This window comes from Stigmatopora argus, chromosome 2, assembly GCF_051989625.1.
Source record: "Stigmatopora argus isolate UIUO_Sarg chromosome 2, RoL_Sarg_1.0, whole genome shotgun sequence".
NCBI classification, from domain to species: domain Eukaryota; kingdom Metazoa; phylum Chordata; class Actinopteri; order Syngnathiformes; family Syngnathidae; genus Stigmatopora; species Stigmatopora argus.
This window is the reverse complement of record NC_135388.1, coordinates 6,295,018-6,320,907: the sequence shown is the minus strand read 5'-3', so window position 1 is coordinate 6,320,907 and position 25,890 is coordinate 6,295,018. Positions and strand designations below refer to the sequence as shown.

General features: G+C 40.2%; 3 protein-coding genes across 10 annotated transcripts in view; 1 reads left to right on the top strand and 2 right to left on the bottom strand.

The window, feature by feature from the left end:
* Nucleotides 1-1,760, bottom strand: part of cd276 (CD276 molecule) — a 75,328-nt gene extending 73,568 nt beyond the window's left edge. For 3 of the 4 annotated variants that reach the window (XM_077594958.1, XM_077594954.1, XM_077594959.1), the window contains exon 1: nucleotides 1,354-1,760. The gene's annotated coding sequence lies outside the window, so the exon portion shown is untranslated. The remainder of the gene's footprint in view (nucleotides 1-1,353) is intronic. The other variant, XM_077594953.1, reaches the window with a different exon arrangement.
* A 55-nt stretch (nucleotides 1,761-1,815) lies between these two features.
* ubl7b (ubiquitin-like 7b (bone marrow stromal cell-derived)) lies at nucleotides 1,816-6,119 on the top strand. The gene is made up of 11 exons (XM_077594947.1): nucleotides 1,816-2,192; nucleotides 2,423-2,597; nucleotides 2,861-2,980; nucleotides 3,065-3,150; nucleotides 3,948-4,032; nucleotides 4,094-4,151; nucleotides 4,224-4,363; nucleotides 4,946-4,995; nucleotides 5,078-5,254; nucleotides 5,341-5,454; nucleotides 5,842-6,119. Exons 2-11 carry the CDS (start codon nucleotides 2,423-2,425, stop codon nucleotides 5,980-5,982), a joined length of 1,146 nt encoding a protein of 381 aa, XP_077451073.1. The 5' UTR covers nucleotides 1,816-2,192; the 3' UTR covers nucleotides 5,983-6,119.
* Nucleotides 6,120-8,924: 2,805 nt separating this feature from the next.
* Nucleotides 8,925-25,890, bottom strand: part of shf (Src homology 2 domain containing F) — a 66,764-nt gene continuing 49,798 nt past the window's right edge. For 2 of the 5 annotated variants that reach the window (XM_077623076.1, XM_077623041.1), the window contains 4 exons: nucleotides 25,724-25,870; nucleotides 19,725-19,899; nucleotides 19,195-19,314; nucleotides 8,925-11,971 (listed from right to left, as the gene is read on the bottom strand). In XM_077623076.1, the coding sequence (XP_077479202.1) occupies nucleotides 11,785-11,971; nucleotides 19,195-19,314; nucleotides 19,725-19,899; nucleotides 25,724-25,870 (629 nt within the window). In that variant the 3' untranslated portion in view covers nucleotides 8,925-11,784. The remainder of the gene's footprint in view (nucleotides 11,972-19,194; nucleotides 19,315-19,724; nucleotides 19,900-25,723; nucleotides 25,871-25,890) is intronic. The other 3 variants (XM_077623057.1, XM_077623066.1, XM_077623049.1) reach the window with 2 other exon arrangements.

Sequence of the window (25,890 nt, the reverse complement as noted above, 5' to 3'; positions counted from 1 at the left end):
TGAAGTTGGAAAACCTAACCACAGGTCGTCTCCGCCTGGTGGTAACCAGACACCAGGAAGTGACTCACTGGCTTCAGCACTCCCCCATATGAGGAGTTTGTCTTTTTGACTTAAAAAAAATCTCTCCTTCAATAAAGCATAAAATATTATGACCGTATACATGCAAACGATCAAGACCAGTCAAGGTCTGTTGATGTTGTGAGACCATTTTAAACATTAAATAGGTCAAATGAATAGTTCTCTTGTATAGGAGAACCCCATTTTGGCATGAAATATAAACATTTGAAAACTATTTTGCCAGTGAGTCCAAATGTTTGCCCACCCTTGGTCCAGGCATAACACTGATGGGCTACAGAGTTTGGCTACATGTTGATTGTTCCATTGTTGTATTTTACTTTATATTATATGATGATGGAATAAATTCCAAAAGTGGATATAGGTCAACATCCCACAGTTGATGACGTTACTAACGTTCACTTCTTCAAACAACAAACTAGTTGAGACTGAATCAGCAGCATCTCTGCTATTAAGTGATTCATACTTTCAAAAAATGCTGATAATGGGTTTCTGGTTTATGTATCACTAAAAGAACAAAAGAATAATGGACAATACTCCACATGTTTGCACACAGAATGACATCACTACTCCACACGGTATCAAGAATAACATACCACACAAGTTATCCGGATGGAAACTACAACATCCTCTACAATGTACAGGATGTTGTAGTTTCAGGGGTGGCCAACTCCGGTCCTCGAGATCCGTAATCCGGGCTGTTTTCCAGATTTCCCTCCACCAACACAGCTGAATCAAATAATCGGGGCCAGTAAGAAGCTTCTAGATATCTTGCTGATGAGTTGAACATTTGATTCAGGTGGGGTAGAGGAGGGAGATAAAGAAAACAGACTGGATAACGGCTCTCGAGGACTGGAGTTGGCCACCCCTGTTCAATATTATACAGGAAGCATGCTGAACAATAATGATAAATAAAATATTAAATCAGGAACAAACTTCTTTAAAAACTACTCTACAACAGTATTCTAATTTACTTTACTCACCCAAGATATTTATTTGCCCTATAAAACGTTGTATGATCTTCTGTATAACTTAACAAGCGCATCATCAGTTGTAATGACCCCGCTTTGCCGACCGGGGGCGCTATATGTTTGAATGCTACAACTGCTAAATAATTAGCTTTTTCCATATTCCTTACGTATTTTCCAGGCACTAAAAACAGATCATTGCATTATAAAAAGCAGTTGATTTTCTTGATTTTAATAACCCTATCGTTTAATAGTAGTCAAACATGTTGACCAAATGCCCGCTAGCTAAGTATTGGATGAAGTTTCTTACCATGCTGGGACAAAGACGAGAAAAATAGTAGAAAAGTGTCCTTCCAGGACACTCGATGTTGCCTTCAAGTGCTGTAGTCGGTCCGTTTGTGTCTGCGTTGTGTTTTGATGGTTTTAAATAGCTCTTTTTAGAGTTTATCAAAGTGAGCGGGTGTGTTCAATTGATTGCGGACGGGTCCCTTTCGCTCCTTAACCACTCCTTACTCTTTGGCCCGGTGGTGATGTCATTTGGAGGGGGAGAATCCCGAAAATTTCCCCGATTAACTGCTTGCTGGCAGAGTTTATGAGCATGTTTGCATATACAAATACTTTAATAATCGCATCACAATTTGGGTAAGGTAGGACAAAATAATAAACAAGCGCGCGCTACATGACCCAAAAAGTTAACATTTAAACGCCAGATGTCAATTAGTTATATATATATTTTTAAATTACTGGTTGTTATTAATAATTCTTATATTTTTTAATTTAGAAAAATATAAATGGGGTTACTCGATAAATTCAACAAACATTACTATTCTGCCAAATTTGGATCTTCTCTCTTGACCAGATGGAAATAAACGTCATGATTCATCAGTCTGGAATCACATTTTCCTCCCGAGACACGACTGAGCGTCTAAAGACAGTGAAACACAGGATCGATTAACTCCTAAGCATAATTTATAAGTTCCTAAAGATAAAAAAAACAAATATGCAATGTTTTTTTATAATATGGTCCGTATAGAAATAAACCAAACAAACAAGAGACAGTAAATTCCCAAACATTGACACTGACCCTAAACGCAACGTACACCACGTGACTCAAACCGCGGAAGTGAATCGAATGTCAACATCCGAACGGTGAGTGTGCGCTTCTCAAAAATAAATACGCAATTAATTAGGATCTCCATACCTTATTACATTTCGATTACCCGTTTCCAACATAACGTGTTATATTTCATTGTCATAAATGTGCATTTGTTAACTGTACCTTGGTTAACATGGTTAGCAAGTTTGCTAGCGTTGCATTGGATTTTTTTTTCAGCACTATAGCTTTATATTTATTAATAAATTGTATTTTCTCTCGCCAGATGGCTTCGTCCGACTGGCACCTGTCCCTGAAGCTGTTAGATCAGCCTAAATCCACGTTCCACTTCCCGGAGATGATGCCAGGGGACGTCGCCCCCGGAGGGTACAGAGTCGCCACATTAAAGCAGCTTGTAGCCGCACAGCTCTCAGACTGCATACCAGACCCGGACCTCATAGGTACTACAAATCTTACATTACAATAAATAATACCCTGATTGCAGTTGTTACATTACATCAAAGGATACGTAGATTGTAGACATCTATTTTCCCCGATGTGCCCTGAACGCATCCTGGTAGTGCAGAGATTCCACTAACTTCTCACAAGGGTCGCAGGGGGTGTTGGAGCCGATCCCAGTTGGCTTCAGACAGCAGGCGGGGGACAGCCTGTGTTCTTCTGCATAAATAAATACAAAACTCAGCAAACCCATATCTTGTCCCAGAGCTGGTTCATTGTGGGCGTAAATTGAAGGACGACTTCACTCTGGATGCCTGTGGAATTCAACCAGGGTCTACATTGCACATACTGAGAAAGACTTGGCCAGAGCCAGAAAGTGTTGCAGGTGCGTCTTAACATGGTGTGCAAAGAAGACGTTTGTCATTCATAATGCATGGAAAATAATTTGAATTCCTGTTTTGTGTTTCAGAACCTGTGAACAGAGCTACTGCATCCAGGGAGTTCCGAATGCTCCATGCTGCTCTCCACTCACTACACTCCACGTATAGAGAGTCGGTGAGACTGACTTTGAATGTATCTCACGCACGAATTGATCGTCTTTTTGTTTTAAAAAAAAAGTACCGTATTTTCACGACTATACGGCGCATCATATTTTTAGCCGCAGTGTCAATAACGAGTGCTATTTCTGTATTTTATACACACAAAGGACGCACCGTTTTTAAAGACGCAGCCATGGCAAAACATACACCCGCTTAAACATACACGCTACACCCACACGCTAAAAACATGTTTTTAAAAAGGCAACGGAAGCTAAACTGAGTTCGCTTGTACTTTATTTAGCCATTTTACAATGTACTCACGTCATCATCACCCACAAATCCATCAAAGTTGCTTCGTAAAGCTGTGTTGATGCCGATCGCCAGGCCACAATCCATTGGGTGTATTGACAAAATAACTATATATCCCATCAGTCACTGCGCAGTACTTTTTCTACGGTAAAATAGTAGAGTCGGGGGCTGCTTGCCATAGTTGTGAGAGCTGTAGAGGATGGTGTACCCTATCGACTAATTTATTTTATCGTGATAACAATTTTAGTATTGGTCCATATATAAAGCGCACTGGATTATAAGGTGCCCTGTCTATTTTGGAGAAAATTTAAGACTTATGTGCGCCTTATAGTCGTGAAAACACGGTATACTAAATAATTGGAGTCTCGTGAGGCTGATGTCTAAATTATAACGAAAGAAAAGGGCACAAAGTCAAAAAAAATAGCTTAATGAATTTTAAACAGATTGTGAGGAACAGTAATAACCCAAATATTATTAAAAAAATAGAAAACAATGTGTCAACAGGTGTACAAAATGTTAACCAACAAAGAGTCTCTGGATCAGATTATCGTCGCCACACCAGGGCTCCGGTCGGACCCGGTGGCTTTAGGTAAGACCCCATCTTTTAATTAGTGTGAAACGAAATGCCGACAGTTCTATTGGTTTTTCAGGTGTGCTGCAAGACAAAGATCTCTTTGTGCAATTCACTGACCCGAACATGTTGGACACGTGAGTGCTCGTTTTGGTCCCATCAGAAGAAGAAAAAACGCATACCTCTAATTTCCCATTGGCTCCTCACAGACTCATCAGTTCCCACCCAGCTTTGGTCAACGCAATTATCCTGGTTCTTCACTCCGTAGCAGGAAGTACGCCGGCACAGTCAAGCGCCACCCCCGCTTCTTCTCGCAACGCATCGTCCAGCTCCTACAGCGACATGCCAGGTGGAATTTTTTTCTATCTTCTGGCATACTATTCATGAACAACCTCGTGTGCGGTCGTTTGGCCGCCGGTCTTTTGGTCCGGGCGACCAAAAGACCGCGACCAAAAGTCCGGTAAAACAACACGGTCTACGCATCAATAAAAGCCAACAATGGCCCTGAGCAGTTACACTGAGCCGACGTGAGAGTGTATAAGAGTTTGTATGTACATGAGTTGTCCCCTTAGGAATGGACGTCAGTCAGGGTCTTAACAAGTTCTCCAACAAAACACAATAAAAGCACGGGAAATTTGGAGCTTTTCTTTAGCCTAATAATTAATAGGGCATTAAGTATGACAAAATAATAATTTGCAGTTTGTATTAAGGGAATTTGAGCAACGATTTAAATGGTAATTATCAATAACCTTCCGGGCGACCAAACGACCGAGTACCAACAACCGTAGGGAGAAGAGTAGAACCATTAGCAAAGTGGGCTTACAGTATGTTGTAGAACGTGTCAGAACAATGCAAAGTGATTAGAAATTTCTTAAACGACCTCCTTTGATTGCTGTTCTCAGAAAGTGTAATCTTTCTTCTTCTGTGACAGGAGGCTTCATGTTCGAGGGCATGTCCGATGACGACGAAGACTTCCAGTCTGTGAGTCGTGGCTCGTTTCTCAGCATCAGGCATGTTTCCAGTGTGACAATTCTGGTGCGTTGTCATGCCGTATATGTAACAGGGCAGTCCGGCGGGGCCTCCGAGCCGAGCGGGGGTATCGGCGGGCATGCGACCGCTCTCGCTGAACCACAGCGGCGCCGCGGGCCCACGGCCAATCACGCAGAGCGAGCTGGCCACAGCGCTAGCCCTCGCTAGCACGCCTGAAAGCAGCGCTGTGACTCCGACCACAGCCAGTCAGGTAAGCTCTGCTGGAAAATCGCTCTAAAAATATTTGTTATTATTACACTTGCTGTGACATCAAGATAAATACGCATACTTCGTTAGGCCGAGCCCTCAGTTGGCGGACCCCCGATGCCGGCAGGGACCCCCGTCAGCAACGACCTGTTCAGTCAGGCCCTGCAACAAGCTCTTCAGGCCACCAACATGTCTGCCCTGCAGGTAACAAACAGCTACAGCGAAGTTCATGCATGGATTAAAGTTTTTCTTTGTAGCAACGGAAATCCATCAGCAGGTGGCGCTAGAGGTCAGGATGTACACCTGCTGGAAACCCCTCGGTTACCTTTTCTTTCCCTCTATCTTTTTGTGCTTAGTTTGAAAGCATTGTTGCAATTGGCTTGCCTTCCTTAACACTAATTTATTGTTGCATAACGTATGGTATTGTTTTTTAAATACATTTACATTGAAAATGTAATTTTTTACATCCAATTATTGCAAATAGGGGGATTTACCACTTCGGCAATATAAAAAAAAAAAAAATAGATCTGCTTTTTTACGAGTTCACGCTAGACACAAGCATGCTAAACGATCTGCGGGTGATGCGTTCAGGGCCGCTGGCAATCGCAGTTGCAACAGCTCAGAGACATGGGTATCCAGGACGAAGAGTTAATGCTCCGAGCGCTCCAAGCCACCGATGGAGACATCCAGGCTGCCCTGGAGCTCATCTTTGCTGGAGGACCAGGACTTTGAACACAGCCGTCTTCTGGAACTATTGAGACTTGAATAAGAAACATCACTCTTTTGTTGTCACATCCTGACGTGTAATCTATCATCCAATGGTCTGTTCTTCACTCGTTACATTTGTAATACATGGAAATATGGATGTCTTTGGAAAATATTTTCTTGTATCCACAGCTCAACTTCGTGCGTTTTATTTGTGCAATTTTACAACTATCACAGTTTTGCATGAATAAAAATGGGACTTAACGGAATTGAACCGGTAAACGAAGAGTTTGGCTACACATAAAGCTATAAAGTTGTGACATTTAAACCTTTTAGTTGTAACTTAAATTATGTTTTAAAATAAAATTTTATGACACTAAATTTTTAATTTCTAGAGAGTCTGGCATTTAAAATAAAAAGTATGACATAATTTTATGTATATATGTGGCCATCGCAAGTTATTACCTTATGCAAATGTATTTTTTTTGCACATCAAACACTGTTAAAGTAGCACAAAATGTAATATATTCTTAACATCCTAACCCTTTAAAGCCCAAACCTATAAAAAAAAAAAAAGGAAATTATTTTTTAAACCCTGAACATTTACTTAAAAACAAAATTTGAAATATAATTTCTCACTAATTTCTGTCATATTAATATGATACATCAGTTTTTACCAGGGAAATATATATCATGGCTCAAAGTTCAAGTTGATTTTTTAAGGTATAAATTTGCACTTAAAAAGACCATTTGTTAAAATTAATGTTATGCAGTTATCAAGTTCATCCAGTTGAGGGCAGTAAAGTAACACATTTTCCTATCAAAACTCTTGAAGGGAGAAAGCAGGCAGTTTTCTGGTAAAATGAGTTAGCAAGTTACTTTTTTGTTTGTTTACCCTGCAGGCAATTCTTGGTTTCTTTAAAACAACAACAAAAGTAATATTTCACACCACACGTTGGTTATAACTGGGTAATTTTTGTCTGGCTTCTTCCCATATTTTTGCAGCCTTTTAACTTGGAGTTTAGTTATCAATCAGTTTGGGAGTTAACAGTTAACATTCCATTACAGTTAACATCTCCATCATTTTGTGTTACCTCCATTTTTATTTGTTTAAGCAAGCAGGCTTTTGCTTTGTTTCTAATCAAACTAAAAATGAAGTATTTTATTAAACAATGCACATCATATTTAGGCTTCACTGGTGGGCTTAAACTGGTCATAAATGTTTTTTTTCAGCCAGCAGCAGTCAAATGATGTGTAAATGTTTCTCTAATCATAGCAGAACAGATGAGAAGAACAATAGTCTTCCACATGAGACCCCGTAAGTGAAAGGCGGCATCATTTGCATAATGTCTGCTTCCAGAGATTGCTTTTTGTTACTGCATCAGGTGTTAAATGGTGGACAGCAGACCACTTCTATCCCCTCAAAGCCCCATTCTACTCCTTTCAAATATCTTTTTTTTTCTTTTCTGTATTTATATACCCTTTCTCGGCTGGTTCTTTTGTGCACAAAAGCTCCTCTGGTGTGTTTCACGCCTTAATGGAAAGGTGGAAATCAAGAGGGTAGACAGTCACTAGGGAACCCTAGAATAAGAAATGGATGCCTGCTTTGATGGATAATTTAGTTCAATAGAAAAGTGGAAAGGTAGATTTCAATATTGTAACTCACAGGAAGCTTTGGATTTGGTCTAGAACAGGGGTGTCAGACTCGGGTTGGTTCGCGGGCCGCTTTAACGTCAACTTGATTTCACGTGGGCCGGACCATTTTAGATATCATATTTAGATTATTTTTAATAAATGGATTAAAAGCCCTGAATATTCCGTTTTCTATAGATCTAAAATAATGTTTATTTTAGCTTTTTTTATATATATATTTAGATTTTACAAAATGATTTTTGAATTAAAAACACGGAAAAAAATAATTAAAAAATTACAATTATTGATTTAAAAGGGGGAAAATCAGGAAATTTAATATAAATCTATACTTTTCATTTTAATTTGATCCTAAAACAGAAAGTCGGCACTCATGATTTACTTTCCCGGGCCACACAAAATGATGAGGCGGGCCAGATTTGGCCCCCGGGCCGCCACTTTGACACATGTGGTCTAGAATGGGGCATTATGTTATTCTGCCTCACTCAGGCATTCCCTTACATTTTTGGGGAGAAATGTTTTTTAATTCAAATGACATTTTTCGGTAAAGCCTGAACTGCTAATTTCCTTATTTTGATTTTTTCGCCGCTACGATATTTGTTTCATAAACAACAGCGTGCATCTTTAATATTCCAACCCATCTTCTGTTATTGCAAAAGAGTGAACATTGCTTGATAGTTTGAAGCTACTTCTTGGTGTATTTTTGCAAGTAGTATACAATAAAAAGGAGTGTTTTGGGAAATTCAGTTAAATCGCATCTTCTCTACGCTGTTAGGAAACGCTTAAAAATTGCTGGAATGAGCCAATGGCTTTTAAGAGCGGCAATTTACTCTAAGCACGATGACCGGTCGATATGAACCGTTCAAGCATGGCAGTTATTAGAAGCTTGGGGAAAAAAATGGGAACATCAGATTGAATTTACAAACAAAGATTTCAGTTGTGCTTTGACTCTAGTGTTAAAATCTGAATTTTTTTTTCAGTCCTGTGATTGAACGCACAACTACAGCCATTGATATTTGGATTTGACTAATTTCGATCCATTTTCATGTCCTTTTCTTAGGTACACATCTGTCCCTAGTGAAGTAACGCTTTCCTAGAACTCCAAACATCAGTCGACTCAATATTGTGTGCATCTGTGCAAGTTGACTAAGATGTAGCAGCATCGTGCTTCCAAGTGGATCAATACACAACTCTCCAGCATCTGACAATAGCCGCAGTCCTTGACTCAAACAATGTAACCGGCGTTTGCTATTTACAGAGCAACATCACCATGGCAACCGGCACCCATCGCCAAAAGAAGCACCACAACACCACTGCTCTTATAGTTATAATAAACCCGGTTTCTTCTTTTTATTTATTTATTTATTTACTTAGAATTCTCCACGCCCCCCGTGCGTACAATACATTCAGTATTTACATTTGGCCAGGAGGGGGACGCTGCACACACACCCACACACACACACACGCAAACACACACAATTTTAAGACACTTCAGACAGAAGAGATGCTTTTTCCATAGAGAAATGCGAAAAGCGTTCTCCTGGATTGTAGTCGTTTTCCTCCAGATCTAAGGCCTCCCCTTTCGTAATAAAACTCCCATCAGCAGCAGTTTTTATAAGCCGACGTCAACATTCATTCTTCTTTATCTCCTCGCGCATAGGTCCACTTAAAGTCATAGTAAAGCTACAGTGACGTCCATCGTCCTCAATGTGACTTTTGAAGCACGTGAGTGGTTTCCGTTGACCCGCCGTGTGACGTTTGGTACCGTTGAAACACAAGTCGTGAGTCCTCCGGTTGCATAGCACACACTCAGCGGCGATCCGGCTAACAAACAATTTCTTGTTCCTTCCTCTAAACTTGACCAATTGGTGCCGATTTGCTCACCAAGCAATTTCACTGTTTTTTTATGTAGTTGTAATTCGAAAACAGTCACTGAAAGGGTTGGTTTTGTGTTTTGGGGCTGTCAAGCTATAAAAAAATTGTCGATCAATTAGCATTGTTGATGGTATCTCAATTGGAGAAAAGTAGCAAGAATTTAGGAGAAGAAAAATGAACAACAGTGGACCTTCTGAACTCAGTTTTTAGTAGATGAACAAGTCTGGAGAAAATAAAATTGTGCGAAACTTTTTTGATAAATTTGAGCCTGTTATCAAAGTCAATTTGTCAAAATTCGTGTGCGGTTGATTGGTTGCCGGTCTTTTGGTCGCCGGTCTTTTGGTCGCGGTCTTTTGGTTGCGGTCTTTTGGTCGCCCGGACCGCGACAACGGGCGACCAAAAGACCGGCGACCAAAAGACCGACGACCAATCGACCGTGTACCACAAAATTAGTGAAGAAAATTCTAACTGAATATTCAATAGCGTGAGCCTTTGGAACTGGAAGATATTGGAAGTCAAACATAACATTACATAATTTTAACGTGATTATCAGAACGGCAGTAAAATTCAATTCGATTGCAGTTATCCCGCCGAAACCAAAGTTATTCGTAGTTAAACAATTCGAAAGGTACTGAAATATTTGGGAGGGCAAATATTGTTAGCAAATAAACTGTAGTATGTTTAGCTATTGGGGTCATTATTTCAGAAATCAAACTGAAAGTCAACGACTGAGTTCTGAGGGTCGTCTGTCGTAAAAATATCTTCCTTCAACCTTGCTAATTATTCATTTAGATATTCGAATAGGCTTCCTCATTCCACTTGCGGTAAAACAAACAAAAATGTAAGTGTGCTTGGTGAGCAAAATCCAGCAAGAAGTGACCGTTTTTCTCAGGTTGGTCCAAAGCAGGAATAGAAGTGTTCTTAAATCTCTGTAATCCAGGCATGAATTCATCAAATCCAGTTTAAATATTCATCGGGCTTCCAACAAACTGCGCCATCCGTCCGTGTCGCTAAGGAAGAATTGAGCCTAGGCGTAACAAGCTAAAAAGAGCAAAACATAGAGCACCACAGGAGTCTTGCCGGAGAACACGATCACGACAAAAAAGGGGGCGTAATTAGCCCACCAATAAATTACAGTCAGGGAACAATCATTTCAAAGCAGGATTGTAGTCAGCTGATCTCCATGCAATATAAGGCTTCAAACCAACATTTGACATCACACAGCGTCAAAATAGTGACTAAAACACACCAAAAGCCTGGCTGGAATTGTCCTTTTTTTCCCATTTGAAAAAAAAAATCTAAACGGATGACGTGATTTTAAAGAAATTGGGGAGCAGGGATCGGATCGATGCGGGCCGTCCCACTGTACCTATTGATCCGCAGACAGATGGCTGAATGGTATTGATTTTTCTGAGGTAGACAATGCAGGAGTTGTGGCAGTGGGGGGGAGACGGAATGGCTCTGGGGTTAAAATGGGGGTTTAGTTCTTTCATTGAAGGTTTTCGGACAGGTTGACCTATCTATCACGCTCTCGCGGTGGCCTTCCTGGCCACTTACGCTGGCGTAAGCCGCCTCCCCCGTCGCTGACGGATGGCGGAGAGTATGGATGGTGACAAGAAAAAGACATCAATGCAGAAATCGGACTCCCTTTGACACGGACAGTCGTCACGCCCCATTTTTTTAAAAGGATCAATGTGCGTAGAGAGTCATGGAGGGATGGGCGGAGTAAGAATTAGTGGATTGTTTAGTATTCTGATGCAATGATCCAAGGTTAAAGAAAAACAACAGCTATACGTCAGGGCTGCAATCTTGTTTCTGTCTTATCCCTATCAAAAAGAGGGAGTTTGATTCTGGTTGGGGGGTTCGTTTACAGGTTTCTTCCTAGTTTATCCTACGTGAAAACTCCTATGTGAAAGCCACAGTCTATTTTTTTTTCCTCACGCATCCAGAGAGATCTCAACTCTTGTTTTTCGGCTTAGTTCGACACTGGCACGGAAAAAAGAAATCAGGGCGTTTTGAGATTTTTCTATTGTGTTAAAATGGATTTTGAAATCCAATTTAGTAGAATGTCCATCTTCTAGTATTAACCTTACAGAAGAGCCATGTTTTTCAGCTGAAGGATGTCGTGGTGGCCTCTCTGAGGGAATAAAAAAGCATGATTTGGTCATAAATAAACAAAAAAAAAAAGCTCTTGCATTAAAGACGGATCCGTGGGAATCGGTCGACCAGTGAGATGAGTCAGAATCAGCAGTTTTGATAATTCCCTTTCCATAATGGAGGTGTTGGTTTGTAGGGCGCACTACACTAGAGTGTTCTGATGGCAACGGGGTACAGCAGGGACATGTGCTCGGCCCCCTTGATGGGCAGCTTGCGGCTGGAGTAGAAGTGGATGATGTCGGGCACGCTGTCGAAGGGGCAACTGTTTTGGCCCAGGACGTATTTGTTCTCCTTTGTCCTAGAAAGCTTCATGTGCATGAAGCCCTGGCTGCTCCTGAGGACACACAAAAAGCACAAAAAGTGGGTGGTTATTGAGCAACCGGTGAGGATTCCAGAAGACTTGTACTTAAAGTGCAAGGTGTCACGTGGCCGGCATGAGGATGTGGCTAATGAACCCTAAGGATAAATCACTTAAGCTAGAGCAGTAAAAGCAAATGAAGAGGCTCCCTCCGCGCTTCCACCGGACTCGGATCGATACCTTTTACAGTTCCTCACTAATCCTGTGCTTGCAAATAGAAAATGAACATTGTCAGTGTGACCACGGGGATTCATGTTCTTTTAATTTTCTATATACTTTACCTTGATGAGGAAAAAGCATTTGGATCGTTAGACTTGACAACTAATATCTCTGGTTGTCTTTAAAAATGTTATATTGTCTTGCCGTGTAAAGACAAACTATTTAGACAGGTAAAAAAATAAGTCTCACTTTAATAGGTTAATATGATTTGTCATTTACTGGTTACATTATTTTTTGTATTATTTTTGCTGGTCTGAAAATATGGGCAGCGGACCAGCAACGGATCGGTGTCAGCAAAACATTTCAACAACAACGCACTAGTAAACGGAACAAACAAATTTCAATGAACTTGGATTAATATATACAGACACACTCAAACATACGTTTAATGTAACTTTACACAAAACAGAATTCTGATTTTGTTTTAATCTTATTTTTTTCACCTTCGTTCTCTTCGGGTTAGTTGTTTGCCACGCCTCCACCCTCACGTTCGCTATCGATGGGCTGTTTGCTGTTGTACTACGTATTCCCTTCAGAATATTCCGAAAATGATGCATACAAATGTCCTCACAATAGGATAACCCACGACCACTTGCCAACGAGAAATAGTCTTGTAGTACATATTAGCGATCGCTCCGCTGCTCATAAGAACATCAGGGGGACCGGCTCGCAACTCCCTCGTTGTAATAGCTCTGGTCGCAACCGCTTTGAACGGCGCCTATGAGAGAGAGTTGCGACCAAAACTATTACAAAGAGGGAATTGCGAGCCAGTGCCGCTGGATGTTCTTATGAGCAGCGAACGAGAAGTAATATAATACTCCTCGTATTAGATAATAATAACAGGAAATGCAACAGCTGAGCTTACCCACGTATTGATTGTGGGTAATGAAGTTTTATTCTGAGAAAAAGTGCCATTGCCTATTGGCGTTGTGCGTTTCCTGGTCGATGCCTAGGAGAAACTCGTCTGAATTAATCGTTCAGTGCTCGTAGATATTGTTATACACGAAAGAGATGCAGCAAAAAAGACAGTGCGCTACAATGATAAACAGCCTCTCATGTCATGGCCACCTGGCTTTCTCGCATCTCGAAAATTTTCTCGTATCTAGAGCGAATTATTCGATCGAAATTTTCGTTGTGTATATATATATATATATATATATATATATATATATATATATATATATATATGTATATATATATATATATATATATATATATATATATATGTATACATGTATGTGTATGTATGTATGTGTATGTATGTATGTGTATGTATGTATGTGCATACATGTATGTGTATATATGTATATATATATTTGTTATTTCACTAAAATGACAGTAATCACAATACCTTTATTTTGAATAGTGGCAGCCTATTCAACAGATTCTTGGAGAAAAATAGTTGCATTCAGTTCCATTTTAAAGAAACCTGCCTGAAATTGCACTCAGCGGTGAGTTTAATTCAAACACATGTTCGTCTTTTCCATCTGGAGAATGTAAAAATTGAGATGAGAAATAATTCTTCAATTATCTGGCTACCTAGATAGCTACTATCGCAAGTGTAACCCCACAGATGTCTTTGCTCTATCACGCACAGAAAGAAAGTACTGCAGATAACAACAAAAAATACAGGGTTCAAACTGAGTGCGCTCTAAAAAACGAGATAAAGCTGTCAAAGATGTCGACGACTTGCTTAAATTGATACTTTTTTGACAGGCGAGGCCTCAGTGTAACATTTCTCAAATTAAGCAGAGTAAACACACCTCTGTGACTTTCCCAATATTGAGTCTCCAGAGTGTCATCTAAGAGTTCAAGTAGAAACATCTCTATCTGCTATGCCACTTCAGTTCGTCAGCCAGCATCCAAGAGACCTCTTGTTAAAAATACTCGCTACAAAGTGCTTTTGATGAATCGTCGGTCCCTTGGAGGAGGATGCCAAGTGACACAGACACACACTTAAAAAGCAAAAACACTTCAGGGTTTGTTTTTGGAGATTCTCCAATGATATTTCAGCAAATGTTAATCGCCGTTGATGCACAAAATTGTCCTGGGCAGAGAACTAGAGGGATAAAAGCGCTCAATAATGCATTGCCATTATCCAGTTGGCTAAAGGTAAGGTCATTAAGGTCCTGTAACCAGCAAAGCGGCTTAATACCACAAAATATTGGCTTATTCTGCGGGGTTGGGAACTTCATAAATGGCTGACAAAACCAACAAGTCCTAATGCATCATTTCTAACTCATAAATGCTATAAGCAAAACCTAAGCTTGACTTTCTTTAACCTAAAATTCTAACATTAAAACCAGGAAGCCCTAAAATCTACGTTTAAATCCTATCAAAAACGTATTATTGTAGTTTTGTCGTACATAACAATAGTACACGGATTTTGTCTAATCATGTTCAAGATCTGCTGCCGCCAGCATTGAGTTTTTACGAGTCTGATTGAAATCCATTTGTCCCCGGCGATAGCGGCTTATCTCCATGCCTTCGACATCCGGCAACATCCTATAGTACGATTCAGTTTGCAGAATCAGAGACGTCAAAATAAAAAAGCCAATCTGTCAAAAGATAAGTCTAGACTAGGGTGATAAAGCTTTGAAAACATAACCGTGGGCCGAATGAGCTGTGGGCTTTTTTCTACATACATAAACTGAATTGCACAAAACCAGATTGTGGCGAGTTCGCTTTTCATTGCAATGACATCATTATCAGTTAGCCATCAACACCTTGCTGTTTTACTTTGGTACCAAGTTAGCATGTGAGTTCTCCTGGGAAGCTAGTTTACCTCTCATCTCCTTTGTTTAACCTCAACACATAATTATAACCTACACACACACACACACACCCAAGCCTTCGTTTCAGAATAACTCCTGTCCCCACCCCTCACTTATTCCTACTTTGACGAAAAACCAGCATTCTTGAGCTTTGTTGGTTCATTTCGCATGCTTCCCAAACACAAGTGCCAAATTTCCATCAGCAAATGAGTCAATGGAGCCACATCATGCAGAATTGAAACTCACATCGTTACTGTGGTAGTAAACGAGAACGGGCCTTGAAGGAGAAAAGTCCAGAAATGGGTTTTGTGTGTCTTAATTAAGCGAAAATAACTCAGCAAGATGAGAAAAGACGAAAACGGCTCAAATTCAAACTGAATTTTCTTCGCTGCTACGTGCTAAGTTAGTACAAGCGGCTTTTCGCTCCAGCTGGGGGCCGAATGTTTATCACGTTTGCGGTCAAATCTAGCGAACATCAGCTTGTACATCCGTGGTCCAACGTTTTGAGACACTTTCTCAAACTAATGTCACATTTGAAATGTCGTGTTCGTGTTGAGCTGGCAGTGGGTATTTTTTTTTCTACAGCTGTCGAGAACATTTTGAGATCGTTGTTGTTGTATATCAAGGGTACACGGTCGATTGGTCGCCGGTCTTTTGGTCGCCCGGAAGGTTATTGATAATTACCATTTAAATCGTTGCTCAAATTCCCTAAATACAAACTGTGAATTACTATTTAGTCATACTTAATGCCCTAGTAATTATTAGGCTAAAGAAAAGCTCCAAATTTCCCGGACTTTTATTGTTTTTTGTTGGAGAACTTGTTAAGACTGACGTAGCTTCTTAAAGGGACAACGCATGTACATACAAACTCTTATACACTCACACGTCGGCTCAGTGAAACTGCTCATGGCCATTGTTGGCTTTTATTGATGCGTAGACCGTGTTGTTTTACCTTGTTTTGTCGCCGGTCTTTTGGTCGTCTGTCTTTTGGTCGCCCGTTGTCGCGGTCCGGGCAACCAAAAGACCACGACCAAATGACCGGCGACCAATTGACCGCACACGTATATCAAGATCCCGTCACAGATTCCATAATTGCTTTTGAGGGCTTTCGAAGTATTAACTGATGGAATAACATGTGTTTCATTAAAACAATTTAAAAGGATTTCCTGCAGGAGCGGCAAAGGCAGCGCGAAGAGGTTGCGAGGGGCAGGATGGACAGAAAACACTTCCTTTTAGGTCAGGGAAGCATCTGGGGAAGATTTTGTCGCTATGTATCAATAATGCAGCGCACACACATGCCGCCACTCGGCCTCATGCATCTTTCAGCAACCTGAGACACAGATCGGCCTCACTTTGGGCCTTCCGCTCAATTTCAGTGGCAGCTGGGGAGCTCGCCTCGTGTTGAGCGGGCCTGAACTCGTCGTCACCTCTGCTTCTGCTGCTCTTCAGCATATGTCAGTCCTAGGCTGGCTTTTCAGGCTTCAACCAATGTCGCCTCATGCCCAGCAGCACCAATTATTAGGAAAGAAGCTTTGTGGAAGTTTTGCGATGTGTCGCACATTTTGGTTGTTGTTCTCCGCAATTAATTTTAAAGAGATTTTTAATCGATCGGACGCCCTATTGGGCCAATCCCAGCCCGCGGGTTGCACTTTTGACACCCTTGGATTAAGGCATTCACCAAAAGTGATGCCCTGATTTCTACAGGTGGAACCTGTTGGGAAAATGTGACTTTAATTTTCCTCTCCGGCCAAAAACCGCAAGCTTCGACAAGTTATCCTATAGGCAACCCTTTAATATCAGTTATCCAGAGCCCAAATAGCTTCAAGGCAATAAATAAATCAGGTTTCTGCACTGGCTGCGTATCCATTTTAATAGCTACTGTCTCGTTATTGAGGTCCAGCTGGACACTTTTGCGATGTGAATTAATGATGGCTGCAGCATCCAGAAGGCTAACTCATCTCTTTTGGCCAACGTATATGACCTGAAACTGTCATATTGAGGTCATCAGGTTGTTTTAGTATAATTTTCAGTTGTCTGGCGTGATAACAGCACTCTTGAAGGTATTGATTATTTAGTGCTAAACCTGGAATTTGTGCTTGTTTTGGCGAGTGCGTAGTTCAGTACCCTTGGGAAATTATTTTGCTGCTTTCAGTATCAACAGATAGTTTTGGCAAATAAGAGTTTTAAAGGGAGTGTATCATGGAAATTAACTTTTTAATTGCTTGTTTACAAATAGTCCACTTCCTTGAGTGTGCGCTTGTTGTGTGAAAAATACTACAATGTTTGCCAGTGTTTACCGCGTTGTTGGCTTTGATCGAGAATAATTTATTGGCACTTACGAACACAAAAGCCAAATCAAAGCCAAATACTGCCGTTTTCTAATGTGCCATTTTATGATAAGAGCAATTATTTTTGCTTGTTTTTGAATTTTTCAAAGCTTTGTAAAATGAATATTTAATCTGTGATGTCTTTGTAGCAAGGGACTAACCGTGCAAGGGTGTCAGACTCGGGTTGGTTCGCGGGCCGCTTTAACGTCAACTTGATTTCACGTGGGAAGGACCATTTTAGAGATAATATTTAGATATATTTTTTTATAAATGGATTAAAAGAACTGGATTAAAAGCCCTGAATATTCAGTTTTTATAGATCTAAAACAATGTTTATTTTTGCATTTTTTAAATATATTTTTAGATTTTACAAAATGATTTTTGAACTAAAAACACAGAAAATTGATTAAAAAATTACAATTATTGATTTAAAAGGAGGAAAATCAGGAAATTGAATATACATCTATACTCTTCATTTTAATTTGATCCTAAAACAGAAAGTCTGCACTCATGATTTACTTTCCCGGGCCACACAAAATGATGCGGCGGGCCAGATTTGGCCCCCGGGCCGCCACTTTGACACATGTGGACTAACATGTACTTTGCAGTAGGGAGATTTTTTTCTCTCTCTTTTTTTGAAATTTAGGGTTTTTTGTTTACCAGCATGTAAAGTATTACGCTTTTTTGTCAGACAGAGTAATATAGGATGAGATGGTCATGTGCAGAAACATACAGAAAAAAAACGTAGACGTTCTTTTGTCCTCTAGCAAGGCTAATCAGCGTCTGTCTCCATTTTACACTTTCATCTTCCATCTAAAGGTCGTTGTGAAACCGGAAAGACCTTCCAAAATGTCATTCGTCTGCCTTCAAATCTGAAATACTGCTATTCCGCTTGCAAATTAACCACTTCTCCATATTGTCCAACATGGCCACATCCCTGCTGTGGTGGCAATGTGCTCTCATAATAAGAATGAGATGTAACTTCTTGCTTCCCCTGGGGACAAGAAGTTCACCCCGACAAAATGTCAAGACTTAACTTGGCCAATCGGAGCCACCCACCACAGAGGATCAGGGTTCACTGATATAGGGCAGCAGTACTTGAACTGTCAGCAGATTATGAGGCCGGTGTGGCGAGGTGAAGGATGAGGGCGATGTTGGCGGGAGGTAGAGGTGGGAAAGGTGAATATTATTAGCATAAGGGTACAGCACAGTCAGCATACTATTGTAGTCCAGGTGAGGCTTTTTTTGTTGCTTTAAAGCACATGTGTCAAAGTGGCGGCCAGCGGGCCAAATTTGGCCCGCCGGATCATTTTGTGTGGCCCGGGAAAGTAAATCATGAGTGCTGACTTTCTGTTTTAGGATCAAATTAAAATGAAGAGTATAGATGTATATTGCATTTCCCGATTTTCCCCCTTTTAAATCAATAATTGTAATTTTTGAATCCATTTTTTCTGTGTTTTTAGTTCAAAAATCATTTTGTAAAATCTAAAAATATATTTAAAAAAGCTAAAATAGACATTGTTTTAGATATATAAAAAACTGAATATTCAGGGCTTTTAATCCAGTTCTTTTAATCCATTTAAAAAAAAATCTAAATAAATCTAAAATGCCACGTGAAATCAAGTTGACGTTAAAGCGGCCCGCGAACCAACCCGAGTCCGACACCCTTGCTTTAAAGTATTAAAAAAAGAAAATGTGCAAATATAGAGTTGTTCAATCTTGACTATATGAACCACCAATTTAATACCAAATATACAATTTGTATCAACAGGATAGGAAGTTTTTTTTTCTAAATTGCACCACTTGTATGCTCGTACATCACATTTCCACTCATCTGATTATTTAGCTAGTAGTTGAATTAAGAGAATGTATTTCTTACTTAAGTGATAGAGAGTAGTCGTTCTTGCTGGTTTCGCTGTTCCGCACCAGATAGCTCGCTTCCTTGCACAGCCGGAGGAGGCATTCTGCATCTGTCCGACTAATGGCGCCGTGGTACCAGCTAAGGAAATCAATGAAGGGGAAAACATCAGGATTGAAATGTTTTAATTTACTACATCTAGTCTCCTGATCTTTGCGGGTATTAAACCGTTTCTTAGATTCATCACTGTAACATTACGGATTCACGGTTGTTGAATCTAACTTACTACATTGCTGTGTACATCCAGATGAATTTGACTGTGGAGTCTCATTGCTGCATTTTATATCCTAACTGCACACTTCCCATCTGATCTTATTTTTAAGCGCAAAGTTACACCCTGAACCAATGGCCACAGTCTCGTCTCGTGCCGACGTCCAGGGTGTCATTTTGGCTTGGAGCGCCACTGATTCCGACTAATGTTTAATGTGATGTTCACAGTTCAGACGCATTCAATTAGCAATAGCAAAAAAACAATCCTGAGCAAGACTCACAATTGGCTTTCCAAGGCCATGCTGGGATCGACACGTTCCCCTACGGATGAGGCAGGCTGCTCGACTGACGTCATTTTGGTGTTCACCAAGCAGCCGCTGGAATGTCGCTGCAGTGGACGGGTTTTACCATCCTTGGTTGGCGACATTCGAGACTTCTCCACACCATCAAACTGGACTGCAAAAAATACAACAACAAAAAAAATTGAGATTTAAGGACATTTTTGATATTTGCAAATGACTATTTGATGGCATTTTGGACCTAATTTGAGCAGTTCACTACACCTGATGCAACCTAGCAAACATCCTATTATGCTGCATCTATATTTTTACCAAATTCCAATTGCAAAAACTGATCCGCACTGAAAGCATTACCAAAGCGAGACAACAACAAAGGAGTAAAAGAAGCATCCTCAGTATTTACGCTGCACAGATATGGTCATTGATCCAATTTTAAAACGGATTAAAGTTCGAACATAACATTCCCCCAAATCTGAAAGTTCTATTTAAATTGGTGGGAAACTGCATATCAATGGAAATTGCGAGCATTCCTGGCTCTGTTGTCCACACGGACGACGTCACCTAGCGTGGAATTCGTCCAAATCAAGGCCGCACTTGCTCCATCAATCCGATCCGACACACACCAACAAACGTACGAATCCCTCCATACTCAAATTCCAGCAAACAGCACGTGTGAAAATCAGCAGAAACACAAACACAAAAAAAGTTAAACATTACACATGGTGACAAGTTGGTATTCGTTCACGGTGGACTGGCAGAGGTCATTAAACCTATTTAATATTTACATAAGGCTCCCCATAGCCAGTGAGCTCCTGCTTGTGTGTTTCCCATGTGTGTGGCTTTTGGTCTTTTTCCTGCCGTCATCCATCACTATAATTGATGTCGCAGCACCCACGGCTTTGGAAAAGACCTATTTTAGAGCCGTGCAGACACGCCGGTGGTGGGACCGTCGCAGATGTCGGGTTGTCCGAAAGCTTTGACGTACCAACGCCTGCTGTGGCTCTTGATGAAGAGAATTGACGTACCGGGCTGACAGCAGCCCTCCGTCACCGATGGAGAGTTGCGTCTACTTTTTATTAGCCAGAGTGACAACTTGCCCAGAGAGATGTGTTCAGTTTGCGGGCCACGCGTGCTGTTGATGACATTTGAAGCGCCATACCATGGAATTCTAAACACATTTCAGCCGGTGAATGAATCTCTTCGGGGAAGGAGTCTAATCAATCTCAATGTATTTGATCCAGTTCCATCTGTATGGAGCTGCCATATCACTTTCAAATGATCAAGCCTTGCTGTCATAATGCGTAGACTTGGAATGATAAAGAACGTAACGTGTTTGCACCATCGTGTCAACCTGTCGAGTTCAAATGTTGTGAGTTTAGCAAATTATTTTGGACAATGTAGTCTTGGAAGGACCTCTAGACGTTAGTTGTTGAGAACTCTAAGTTGATCATTTGGACAATGTCTTTTATTGTAGTAAATCCTCAGGTTCAATAAAACAAGAGTGATGTCATTCTAGGTTTAAACAGTAGGGGCCCCCCTTTACCTTAATCAATGAACGTAACGCTCCTGATACGATCTACTTCAAATTCATGGGACTGATGGAGCCAAATGACTTTTTATATCAATCTTAATTCCTGAAGCATGGTGAGATATCAGCAGCTTCAAAAACACTAAGGAGTAATGTTTTAAAATCAGAATTAAGGAAAGTGGAGGAAAAAAAATTGAACTCCAAATTGACTTTGACCCGCATAGTTAATGTCTTGCTCACCTTAACCAAGCATTAGGATGGTCTAAACAAAAACCACTTTTCTGAGAAAGAAATCCCTCTGTGTTTTCTCTTTTCTTAAAAATAGCATTAAAAATGCATTTAAATGTTGTGCTTCTAATCATGTAAAGCAAGGATGTCAGACGCGGGTTGGTTCGCGGGCCGCTTTAACGTCAACTTGATTTCACGTGGGCCGGACCATTTTAGATCTAATATTTAGATTTTTTTTATATATATGGATTAAAAGAACTGGATTAAAAGCCCTGAATATTCAGTTTTTTATAGATCTAAAACAATGTTTATTTTAGCTTTTTTTTTAAATATATTTTTAGATTTTACAAAATGATTTTTGAACTAAAAACACGGAAAAAAATGATTAGAAAATTACAATTATTGATTTAAAAGGGGGAAAATCAGGAAATGTAATATACATCTATACTCTTCATTTTAATTTGATCCTAAAACAGAAAGTCGGCACTCATGATTGACTTTCCCGGGCCACACAAAATGATGTGGTGCGCCAGATTTGGCCCCCGGGCCACCACTTTGACATGTGAAGTAAAGGATCTGGTGTTGTCTTTTGTATTAAATGTTCTCGATTAAGTTACACCTTGAGTGAACTGATGTTACAGATCGATCAAGATTTGTTCTTCTAATGGTATTAGTTGATGGCTGCCGATGTGCTGAGTCTAATACATTTTGTTTCCATGGTAACTGACTGAATGGGACCGCATAAAGCATGTTTTTGCTACTTTTATCAATGTTGACTTTACATTTAGTTTCCAGTTCAACTTCTTACCTGACTTTTTTAATGCTATATTCTAACCATGCCTGATAAAAATACATGCGTATTATAGTCAACATTTTTCACCTGTGTGTCATTAAACTGCCTCTCTATGTATTCAAAAGGCAACCGTTTCTGGTCAAACTGAGACAAAATATTGGTATTACGATGTCTAATCATGATTAATTTTTAAAAGAGCCATCTGTAAAATACAAAATTGTCTGTTAAAACTACTACTACTCACACATTCCTTGAGTCTTTGGATTTTTGTGGCAAAATGCAACGGAAACAAATTAATTTTGTAGAATAAAACTGACAATTGTGTCTCAAATTGTAATAATTTTTCACCTCTGTGTAGTCTAATAGTCCTTGTTTGAAAATTGGTAGAAAGTTAGGTTTTGAATGAGACCTTGAATCAGGTAATATCGACGAAACTAATCAATACAATGCAGGACAAGGTGTGTTATATAATTCTTCCCTGTCTATCTTTTTGTTCCTATTTTTGGATAGACAAACTGTACTGGCTATGGTAAGCCCCCCTCGGCTACATCTTCTCACTTGTCTATAGCGAACGAAAAAAGAAAATCTTGAGGATGACTGTGCCTTGATTGGATCCCAATCAGAGCAGTTTGCTTTTGCTTTCTTCTGCAAGAGAATGTATGTATGAATGTACTCCTTTTCTGCTGCAGATTGACGAGATGATTGGCCGAGGGAAGAACAAAAGCTCCCGACGGGCAGCTTAAGAAGGATGAGAATGTACGCAAAAAATAAAAAAACACATACAAAAACTGTCAGGTCTTGTGTTGTTGCAGCTATTGTCATTGGAATCAGATGAAAGTGTCGTCTGATCCTGACAGATGGAAGGAATACATACGTGCCCTTTTTAGCATTCCGAGGGAAGCACTCTAAAAATTACAATGGAAAAAAAATGAACAAAGTAGTATGTGTCTTGCTGTCAAATAGATATTAAACTGTAAATCAAAATACAATAAAAACATTTTGATATGGAAAATATATAACAATATCTTTGGAATAAATAGAGAAAACTATTTGCCAGAAAGAAATGGCCCATGTAGAAGCAATTTGTAAATAATACTCGCTTTAAATCATGTACATTAAAATGCATGTAAAAGTGCAGCCACAGCTTAATATTAAATAAACAAACAAAAAAGAGACTTGGGATGGACAATTCTAAAGAAAAATTCCCTGGTCCTGCTCATTTGGTTAGCGACTAAGTAAAACACTAACACTGCAACCACCAAAAAAAATGGACACAAAAAATTGGATGCATATCAAAACCACAAAAGTTAACTGCAAAATGAACCATTATTTGGAGTTTAAATCTTGACTTTGACTGACAATATTTTTGGAAAGGAAAACCATCCAGGATCCCCCCAAAGTCAGATGGGAGGAGCCCCAGGACAGCAGTGACTCTTATGAGGACAAGTATGGTCGAAAATAGAGGCACTCGGTCACAGGGGGCAACCAAATCACCTCCCAGACTGGCTCAGACCGAGCGAGGATCGTTTTACAGCTGGATGCTAATCTCAAAGCCACTCGCATGGCGGCTGAGGATGGGGGAACCAACAGGCTTTCCCATGGATTGGCCCACATAAATCAAGTCCTCACCCACAGCGCACGGCGGTGTCCTTTTACGTGCAAATCTCAGAGGGGGGGGCATCCCATTCCTTGACATTAGTTCCGCTACACGTACTTCATTTCTATGTTTAATGGCAGCAGTTGACTAGCGTGTCTAGGGAAGAACTGCTTTTCGAAAAAGTTGTCTCCCTATGAGTCTCAACCTCCAAAAATTAACTTCGAAATAGTTTAAATACAAATAGTTGGGTCCGTTATTTCAGTTCTCACATGTACCTGTTACAACTACAGTTACATGGAAGGCTCCAACAATTTAAGGCAAGTACGATTCTTTCACCTCTACTCAACCGAGGAAGCCATTTGGCGAGCCATCTGGAAGAGCAGCAAGTATGTTGACAAGAGGAAATGGCAGGTCAGAGCGAATGATTACGCAGACAGGAGGCATTTGGGCACAATTAAAACTAATGAGCCCTCAGCATTTAAAACTCAGCATAAGAGTATGTGATTTTCCACCACATGTAATCCAGATTGAAAAAGTGGGGTGTTTCCAAAACATATCAACCAAGGCCACAATTGGTACATGTGAAGACTTTCAATCGCCACTAAACAATCCATCTCATGGAGAAAAATATTTTTCCTTGGGGTGGGGTTCTTTAAATGATTATGTTGGGTCTAACCCAAACTTCTATGAATTGACTTCCACAAGTGGAAAAAGAGTAAAATATTACAACATTAACTTCTCAACGACCTTGATGAGGGCTTTTTGGATGTGCAGGATTCATATCCATAAAGGTTTTGTCATTATGTCCAAAGATGACAGCACAGCAGGGACAAAAACAAACAACAACAAAAAGAAACCTGATTTTTTAATTGAAACTGACTTTGCAACAAACCATATCAAGTCACACCTCAACGGTCTTGGTCACACCTCAACGGTCTTGAGCGCTTTTTAAACATGCATACTAAATATAGAAAACCTGATAACCAAAAAATGATGGCACCGTACTAAAAATATAAACCACAGACTATCATTCATTTTGATAGCCTTGATAGGAATTTTCTGCATAATGTAATTGCTTTGTAACCTAATAAATTGGCACAGAGACCAGGAATCTGATTTTTAGATGGATTGCTATAGAACAGGGGTGTCAAACTCATTTTTTGTTGCGGGCCACGTTGTAGTTTCGATTTCATTGGAGGGCCAGTATGTCTTCCAACTAGGCTGCCAAAATTAATTGATTGATAAATTGACAGCTTTTTCCAATCCTGCTGATCGAGAGATCATTTATGGACATTCAAATTTGTACAAATAGTCTGCAATTATTGATTTAAAATGAGCAATCACAGGAAATATTCCCTATACATCTATAATCTTCATTTGAATTTGATCCTAAAATAGAAAGTTGGCACTCATGATTTACTTACTCGGGCCGCACAAAATGATGCGGCGGGCCAGATTTGGCCGCCGGGCCGCCACTTTGACACCTGTGCTATAGAAGTTCACATTGACGCAATACATCCACTTTACAAGGCCCAAAAAAATGTAACTACAACAAACCACATTGACTAATACAGTGCCTCATCCCAACGGCCTTGCGGGGTGCTTACTTTGCCACCAGATCTTAATTTGACGGCATTGTGACCCAAAAACATGCTTCGCAAACGTGGTTTCAACTTAACATTGCAGCAAATCTAATTCAAGATAATTTTCTTCCTAAACCAGATCACAAGTGAATCCAGAATGAATGAATTGAAATATGGTAAAAGAATGGATGAAGTGATGAAGAGATGGACTCAACGGGATAGACATTTGAAAAGTGGAACACCAACACCCACCGTGATGGTGCTGCTCACTGGCGGCTTGTCCGGGCGAGGGTTGAGCCGTCTGCGAGGGTGACTCTAGCTCCTCCACCAGGGGAGGGCTGCTGTTGAGCTGCCCCACCGGAGGGGGCCACGGAAGGTCCTTGATCACTTTAATCTCTACTGTAAGAGTCGCCCAAAGT

Bases quoted from the DNA above. Each gene is read 5' to 3' on its own strand.
- ubl7b (XM_077594947.1), top strand. From the start codon at position 2,423: ATGGCTTCGTCCGACTGGCACCTGTCCCTGAAGCTGTTAGATCAGCCT. The intron at 4,033-4,093 runs GTAAGACCCCAT...TTGGTTTTTCAG, and splicing joins GTCGGACCCGGTGGCTTTAG to GTGTGCTGCAAGACAAAGAT. The intron at 4,152-4,223 runs GTGAGTGCTCGT...GGCTCCTCACAG, and splicing joins GACCCGAACATGTTGGACAC to ACTCATCAGTTCCCACCCAG.